Source organism: Ciona intestinalis, chromosome 10, assembly GCF_000224145.3.
Source record: "Ciona intestinalis chromosome 10, KH, whole genome shotgun sequence".
Taxonomy (NCBI): Eukaryota; Metazoa; Chordata; class Ascidiacea; order Phlebobranchia; family Cionidae; genus Ciona; species Ciona intestinalis.
The window spans coordinates 3,909,844-3,918,322 of record NC_020175.2 but is presented as its reverse complement, the minus strand read 5'-3'; the positions used below and the strand labels follow the sequence as shown (position 1 = coordinate 3,918,322).

The window sequence follows — 8,479 nt, the reverse complement described above, 5'->3', positions numbered from 1 at the left end:
TGCATGAAGTATTTTATCTAATCCATATAGAAAAGGTAATGTTGTTTATCTTATAGAATAACAAACAGCAATGTACTTCAATTATAGTATTAAATATTGTGAAATATCTTATTAACAATATGTGTTATATTAAATTTGTAACATTCGAATAAAATATGTAATACGGGTGCCCAATAATGTTATTTAGACTTTAAATAGCTGCCTGCTTTTGCATTCTGTCATATTGATTTTTATACAGATTGTAGGATCCGTAATGGAAGAAAACAGTCTTTGTAGCTCAACAAGTATGAGTGGCAGCAATGACCCCACTGTGACATCACAATTATCCCACCACGCTGCAGTTGACGTGCTGGTTTGTTCCGTGGGGCGGACTCTTATGTTGCACGAACGATTGAGGGTTGTAAGATCTCTATGGGAGGCCTCGATAGCAGCAGAAACCGTTTATGATCGCGGGGCAATGGAATCAATGCAAGAAGTGCAGGTATAATCAAATGAATGAATGTAACTTATCTATCCTCGCGTGGCCGGAAAACAACAGTCACTATAACACAAGTGTATTGTTTCATACACCTCATGCCAGCTTACAAGTTGCCAAGTATGTTCCTTTGTGAATGATTATTTTTTTGTTTTTTTCCTTTTTTTTAAATAATTAATACTATTTTAAAAGTTATCATTGTTTTTGTTTTATAATGTAAGTGGTTCCCCTCCCCTGAGGTTCATACAGTATCACCATGGGTGTTCTGACTCCTGATATTGGTCCAACTCTGGTATAATTGTAAGATCTCATGTCACTCTGTTGGACCATACATGAGTTAAATAAAATACTATAATACACCTACAACAACATGCTAAAATTGGATCTCGTAACTTAAATGTAGACGTAACATATGTGTACTGCTAAAAAGTCATTATGTCTGTATTTAACTTGCTTTCCTTAATTTTAATCATTATATTAATCATTATATTAATTGTTTATTACTTCAACCCACAGGAGAAAGCTCAAGAAAGAGGGATCCGCCATCTTGTATTTTTAAGCGAGAAAGAAAGTGGCTCCCCGTTAGTACGATCATTGACGCACGACCCGCTGTTACGCTCTACTGAACGCAGAGTACCGCTGGATCAGTTGGTGGATTATTTGTTAAAACGATTGAAAGAAGTTGAATCAACTGTATCAATGTAAATATATTATTTTGAAATGATATTTTATATATTATAACTTTTAATTCGCCCTAAAAAGTTGCATTCATTCAACTTAAATGTAACTTTTTATTTATCTTTATTCTTTTCAAGAGGGTTTCTATTACATGGTATTTTTTCTTTAAAATTTGGAAAAAAAATTTTAAAAACTTTTGAAACTTAGAAAAATTAAGAAAAATTAGGAAATTTTTCTTCTTTAGGAAATCTTCCTCATCGGGGTTCTCTGCATCACACGAGTCCTCCACTGTTACCATGACGAACAATAGTGCTCGTCAAATCAGCATCGAGGTTGTTCCTCCCGAGAAACTTGCCTCACATTTAAGGAAGAGATATGAGTCTGAAGTTATGACCAAACTTACAAGTCTACCTATGATGTCCCACATTCAATCTAAAGCTCAAATTTGTGCCCTTGCGGTAATTGCGTGAAAATATGCAAATTTTTACTGATTTTTTTGGTCTTTATGCTGCTTATACTACTGCTTTTTTTGTTATTTCTTCGTTTAAAATCTGTTAAATTTAATTTTCTTTTTAAATATTTTGAATCCTTTTATCAAATGCAAGATTTGGAAATAAACTTATGTTTTGTTTAGGTTGAACTGCCATCACCAGTTATGAAGAGCATGGGATGTGCTCTTGATCTTTCTCACTCTGAGGAAGAGTTTAACTCTTCTCTTGCCCATCATCTACACACTGTATCCAAGTATAAAAAATACTTGTCCTATATCGCTGAGAGAATTTGCGAGGCAAAATTCGAACGAGAGTAAGTCAGGAGAATTTTTCTTGAAAAATTCACTTTTTGTTAGTTTGCATCAAAGTTAACTGAATGGAAAGTTTACTTTTGTTGGGGGAGTTAATACAAAAAAAGCTTACTTTTGCTTTGTAGTACAGAAGCAACCACAATATAAAGTTTGTTTCTACAAAATAACTTGTTTTTTTTGTATTACAGAATGACTTTCATCATTCTTTACAGCTACAAAGACCATGGCTACTGTCTTTTGATATGAGTTCCTAAGAAACTCATCAGATGGTACAATAGAGTGTAACAATGTGTACCTCGTGTTTTAGTTTATTTTTGTTCCAACATATAAAGACGTTTTAGTGTCACTTGAGCAATCATGTGTTTGTTTTACTGATTTTCCAGCTTGTAGCCATTTTTGCAACTTGCGCCTTTGCTTTTGTATTATTGCGTTTATGCTCTCAAATACACCATAATATAAACTATTAGATTGTTTTGTGCTTGTAAAACATCCAGTTTGTGCTTGAAACATCCAAGTATTGAAGAGTAGTAGGACATTTTAAAAAGAGATTAAGAATTACAAATTTGTCAGGTTTGTGTAAAAGAGTAATAAATGCTAAAAGAGAGAGGTGTTTTATTTGTCTAGGTGTAAATATTCTTGACGAGGCCATAGTGATAAAGTGGGCAGAAACAAAGATTTACTCTTTGGGCAGAAGCAGAGTCCGTATATGTATATATGTTTATATATGTTTATATACGGACTCTGGGCAGAAGCACATATTTTCGAAAACTGAACGTTTTATACGTTGTCTATGAAATGCGCCGGCGAGTTGGTCATGGTCTAGTGATTTGCATTGCCATTGGGATTTCCAAACCCATCATCAGGGGCAGATAACCTCACGGTGTTGCGACGTCATTGATTATAAACCAACGTTTGAATATTTCAATTCAATTTCTCATTGTACGTTTGTAGGATCTTGTAAGCAGGTTAACAACAGGTTGCTTGCTTTGGTCTGATTTATTTTTGTTTTGAAAGAATCAAAGTCGAGGCACAACTTAAAGAATGATTTCATCAAAGGTTATCGCAGCTCTTGGAAGGACTTTGCCTCAAGCAGCGAAAAATGTACGTGATTGCTTTTGTATGGTATATTTAACATCGTAAGACTGTTGTTGGTCCGCCATATGGAAATATAACGTTGCTGTGAATTTATAAACGTTGAAATTGTGAATTTGTGGCAATATAAGGTTGCTGTAAACTTATGAACATTGGAATTGTGATTTAGCATTAATATTCTATCAAAAACACCCTGCGTCCGAGGGTTGTTGTTTCGGTTTATGCATTTACAAGTTACAACTATGCGTATTATTTGTAGGTAACTTAGTTGCGACATAGAAATAATTTCATTTTATCTCCACAGGCCACCAACACATTAAAAGCTGCCAGCTTCGTTGCTGCAAGAAACTTGTCAACTTCCAGACCTAACCATGCTGAAAAACAAGGCAAATAACCTGTTTTGTATCAAACTAAACCTGTCAAAACCTGGCCGTGCTTAGTTCCCTAAAGCTACCCAATTTCTTATATGATGTAACCCTTGCAGATTTTTATTTTTCTCAATGTAGAAGTTTGGAATTGCTTTACTAGAAGCTGTGATCCATTTTTCACCTTAAAGTAAGATTAAAATGAACCTATGCATTATTACAGGAGCTGCAGAGCTTTCTTCCATTCTTGAACAAAGAATTCTTGGAACTGCACCATCTGAAGATCTCACTGAAACCGGAAGAGTTCTAACCATTGGTGACGGTATTGCTCGTGTTCATGGACTTCGTAACATCCAAGCTGAAGAGATGGTGGAATTTGAAAGTGGATTAAAGGTATAAACAAACCAACTCTGAAAAAAAACTTTTGTTTAGATTGGTGAAACTTTTGTTTAAATTGGAGGCATAGTTGTTTAAGGTTTGGTGCAACTTTTAGAGGTTTTTAATGCTGATTTAATATGCAAAGTTTTATGTGTTTATGTCTTAAATTACATACCTATTTTGTTAATCTAATACCATAGAGTTATTGTAGTATGGTAATTTAATTTCACTGCTTTGTTTAAATTGTCATGAAATTTCTGTTGCAATATAGTGTGCTTAGTTAAGTATTTCCATATTCTACAACTTAACTATAGAAATATAATCATGACTTGTTTATTTTTTCAGGGTATGGCTTTGAACTTGGAAAAGGACAACGTTGGTATTGTGGTGTTTGGTAACGATAGAAACATCAAGGAAGGGGACACCGTTAAACGTACTGGAGCCATCGTGGATGTTCCTGTTGGTGAAGAAATTCTTGGACGAGTTGTGGATGCTCTTGGTAACCCCCTCGATGGAAAGGTGCGTAATTTGACCAATTTGATATTGCCCAAATTTTTAGGGACAGGATGTGGAAAATGTAGCTCCAGAGTATACAGGCATGTTTTTACTGTGTTTTTGTTTACGTTTACCGATTTGGTTGGTAAATGGTAGCTCTTTACAAGCAATAGTTTTTTGTGTTGGGGCATGTTTATTATATTTTGGTTTGATGTAATTTTGTTGTTACCTGTAACCTGACTTTATCTTATCTCAGGGTCCCTTGAACACCAAACTCCGCAGAAGAGTTGACATCAAAGCTCCGGGTATTATTGCTCGTGTTAGTGTGAGCGAACCAATGCAAACTGGGTTGAAGGCCATTGATTCACTTGTGCCTATTGGTCGTGGACAGAGAGAACTGATCATTGGTGACAGGCAGACTGGGTAAATAAACCACTTTGCCCTAATCTATTCTATGTTCCCTAATTGTATGTATATTTTTACCCCATTTTATATATATTGTACAATTTTTTGATTTATAATATTAATTTTTTTTTTTCTTTATAACTACATTGGCTTTCTCTGGTGCTGTGGGTCTGATTTAGCGTTTGGGTACTACTGGTAAACAGGTAAAATGGTTTGTAGCTTCCTGGGTGTTGGGTAATATGCCTACTTTTGAGTGCCATACTGCCATGCTGTGGGACTTTACCCACATAGATTAGGATCAGCACTCTACTTTCTAGGCAAAGTTTTTGAACTATTACACAGTTTATCTTTCAATTTGTTTTTACAGTAAAACCGCAGTTGCCATTGATACCATCATCAACCAAAAGCGGTTCAATGTTGGAACTGATGAGAAGAAGAAATTATATTGTATCTATGTTGCTGTCGGGCAGAAACAATCCACCATCACCCAACTTATTCAACGACTTGAGAGCACTGGTAAGCTGTTGTTTAAACTTTGTTTTGTACTTCAATAAGCAAATTGGGTGTTAATATTCTTGGCAAAACACCTTGTGATCACTGAACTGGTTGTCTGTTAGTGTCGCACTGTAGTTGGTTTGGGTAATATGAAAACTCTGGCCTAAATCTCTAGTCCCATGACAAGACCCCAACCATGTAGGAAACAATATAAAATTGCAATTGTTTTGTTTTAAAGTTTTGTTTTTTTGTTATTTTTGGTTGTCTGTTGCTGTCGCACTGTAGGTGTTTTGGTAATGTGAAAACTCTGGCTTAAATTACCAAGACGAGACCTCACCCATGTAGAATACAATATCATGAAATTGCAATTTTTTGTGTTAAATTTTTGTTAATTTTAAACAAGACTCCATGAAATACTCGATTGTGGTTGTTGCATCTGCTGCATACGCTGCACCACTTCAATATCTTGCTCCATACTCTGCTACTTCCATGGGTGAATACTTCCGTGACAACGGCAAGCATGCTCTCATCATCTATGACGATTTGTCAAAACAGGTAACAAACTACTGGCCAAGATTTTCGGTCCTTGATTTATTGCATAAAACTGGGTGCACTACAAAAATCGTTATGGCATAATATGCATGAGTAGGATAGTATTTTATCATGCAAGACACAAACACACAAAACTTACAATACACCTGAAAATTCCTAGCATAGCCAAGTACACTACATTTGCCACATTATTCAAACATTAAAAAGACAAGTGTATTTTAACATTGGCACCACCCTGGATTTTGTGATAGATTTAACGCTTTGATTAGACATAAAAATGTGCTCCGCGTTTCATATTTACTAAATTTAATTCAATAATTTCAATTTTTTATACCAGGCTGTTGCGTACCGTCAAATGTCTCTTTTGTTGAGACGACCCCCCGGTCGTGAGGCTTTCCCTGGTGATGTCTTCTATCTTCACTCTCGTCTCCTGGAGCGAGCAGCTAAGATGAGCGATGCTTTCGGAGGTGGTTCTCTCACTGCCCTCCCAGTTATTGAGACACAAGCTGGTGATGTGTCCGCATACATTCCAACCAATGTCATCTCCATTACTGATGGACAGGTGAGGTTCTAACATGTTTATATAGTGGAGTGGGGGAAGATGGGATATCTTTTTATTTTATTTTCTCCGCCCATTCAGAATGACATTCAAAATAATTACAAAACAGTATCCTCACTACTTTAAACACAATCAGAATATTTGGATAATATGTGCTTAAATATAAGGTGTCCCCATCTTTCCCCACCCTACTATATTAAGTTAGGTTATATTATAAATCAGTGGTTCTCAAAGTGCTTCACCATGTGCCAAGGAAATAGTTTAGTATTTTATTTGCCGCCCGGGATTATACAAATAATTCAGTTTAAACTTTAACAAGTTGAGTTTTGGATAAAACACTCCAAAGATTTTGTGCACTTGACTGGGAAACATTGCTTTAGGACTTCATATTAATAAGCCACGTAAATATAACATCGTTATCTATAGATTTTCTTGGAAACTGAATTGTTCCACAAAGGTATTCGACCTGCCATTAACGTCGGTTTGTCTGTCAGTCGTGTCGGATCTGCTGCTCAAATCAAGGGAATGAAGCAGGTAATAAAAAAATGCTTTTGCTGCTATGTTTCTGGTTTACACCCCACAAATGGGAGATATTTTTTAAATGATAACACGTTTAAAAACGAGGTTTAGTCAAGCAATCCACCTTGGATTCCTAACCTTAGTTCATGAGGTTGAGGGCCCTGAATGATTGCAAGATCACTTGCTCAGTTACCTAAAGAATTGTGTCTCAATCACATGCCTTTTTTGTTCGCTGCTGCAACAATTTTAAAATTCAATAATAATGGTTTACTTTTTAAGAAAGTATTGTTGTCTGTAGTTTGGTCAGAAGTGGTCTTGAAAGTGTTGTTTCTTAACTATAGATTCTTTGTACATCTATGTGCATTATAAACAAAAAATTGCATTAGAATATGTTTTGTGGTGTTTGTATTAAAACGGCCAAAAATCTATGATTTACTTAAATAACATTGGCTTTTTCTTATAGGTCTCTGGTACCATGAAGTTGGATTTGGCCCAATATCGTGAAGTTGCAGCTTTTGCGCAGTTCGGTAGCGACATGGACGCCGCAACACAACAACTGCTCAACCGAGGTGTTAGGTTAACTGAACTTCTTAAACAGATCCAATACTGTAAGTGCTACCTACAGCCATACAATTATACATGTTTGACTTCTGCTTTTCCTCCCAAAAAATGTTTTTTATTATTATTTCTGATAAAAACTGTATTTTTAAATGTTTTTAGTGTTGTTTCTAATAAAAAAAGTTGTGTTTTTTTGTTTTGTTACTGATAAATGTTTTTGGCCCTCTTTCTAATAAAAATGTTGTTTTCAGCCCCCATGGACATTGCTGAACAATTGTTTCCGTGAATACGATAAATGTTTTTTTTGCTTGTTTCTAATAAAAAAATTGTGTTTCTTTTTGTTACTAATAAATCTTTTTGGCCCCCTTTCTAATAAAAATGTTGTTTTCAGCCCCCATGGACATTGCTGAACAAATTGTTTCCGTATTCTGTGGAGTACGTGGTTACCTGGATAAAGTCGACCCAACCAAAGTCACAGATTTTGAAACTGCTTTCCTTGCTCACATGAAATCGAGCCACGCAAAGATCCTGGATTCCATCAGGTTAGAACACTATTATTTTAAAACTTTCAAGTCCCAATCAAAAAGAAGTGACCCAAAATGTCTATTTGAAGCTGGTGTATAAAAAACTGCATAAATTTGATAAACTAGTAGTAATTACTAAAAATACTGCAAAATTAAATAAACCGGTAGTAATTACTAGTTAAGAATAAAATTCCTAGTTAGATTTAATATTTTCAACCGTTTTATAGCAGTTTTTATTTCGTTTTTGCCTTTATTTAAATATATTCTAACATGTACGCTTATAGAAACGAGGGCAAAATCACGGAATCGACTGAAGCCGAGTTGAAAGAAGTTGTTGCCGCATTCGTCAAATCTTTCTCTGCTTGAAACAAAACTCTTGCTGTATTTTTTGTTCATGGAAAATTATTTATTCAAAAGTTCACTCTGGCCAAATTTCGAAAGGTTCCGCCTATTTCTACTCTATACGCTTATGTAATCCTGAAGTGCTGTCAACTTACAAGTTTCGAATGTAATTCTTTCCGTTGTTTCAAAAGTTTGTGGTTCGTGCCATTTACTACTGGTCGCTACGTTTCCTGATTTAAT

At 35.3% G+C, this 8,479-nt stretch overlaps 2 protein-coding genes across 2 annotated transcripts in view; both read left to right on the top strand.

Annotated features, from left to right (window-relative positions):
* The window catches only part of LOC100187226 (eIF-2-alpha kinase GCN2), a 27,314-nt gene extending 24,893 nt beyond the window's left edge, over positions 1-2,421 (top strand). Inside the window, exons 30-34 of the mRNA XM_018813631.2 lie at positions 239-481; positions 992-1,176; positions 1,398-1,611; positions 1,788-1,957; positions 2,144-2,421. Of these exons, the coding sequence (XP_018669176.1) occupies positions 239-481; positions 992-1,176; positions 1,398-1,611; positions 1,788-1,957; positions 2,144-2,201 (870 nt within the window). The 3' untranslated portion in view covers positions 2,202-2,421. The remainder of the gene's footprint in view (positions 1-238; positions 482-991; positions 1,177-1,397; positions 1,612-1,787; positions 1,958-2,143) is intronic.
* A 495-nt stretch (positions 2,422-2,916) lies between these two features.
* Positions 2,917-8,460, top strand: ciatpsyna (ATP synthase alpha-subunit). The gene is given in 12 exon segments (NM_001032557.1): positions 2,917-3,056; positions 3,352-3,433; positions 3,636-3,805; positions 4,136-4,309; positions 4,542-4,708; positions 5,058-5,206; positions 5,589-5,740; positions 6,075-6,299; positions 6,723-6,830; positions 7,279-7,423; positions 7,765-7,915; positions 8,182-8,460. Coding segments are annotated over 12 exon segments (1,665 nt in total). The 5' UTR covers positions 2,917-2,996; the 3' UTR covers positions 8,264-8,460.
* The last annotated feature ends 19 nt before the right edge of the window (positions 8,461-8,479 follow it).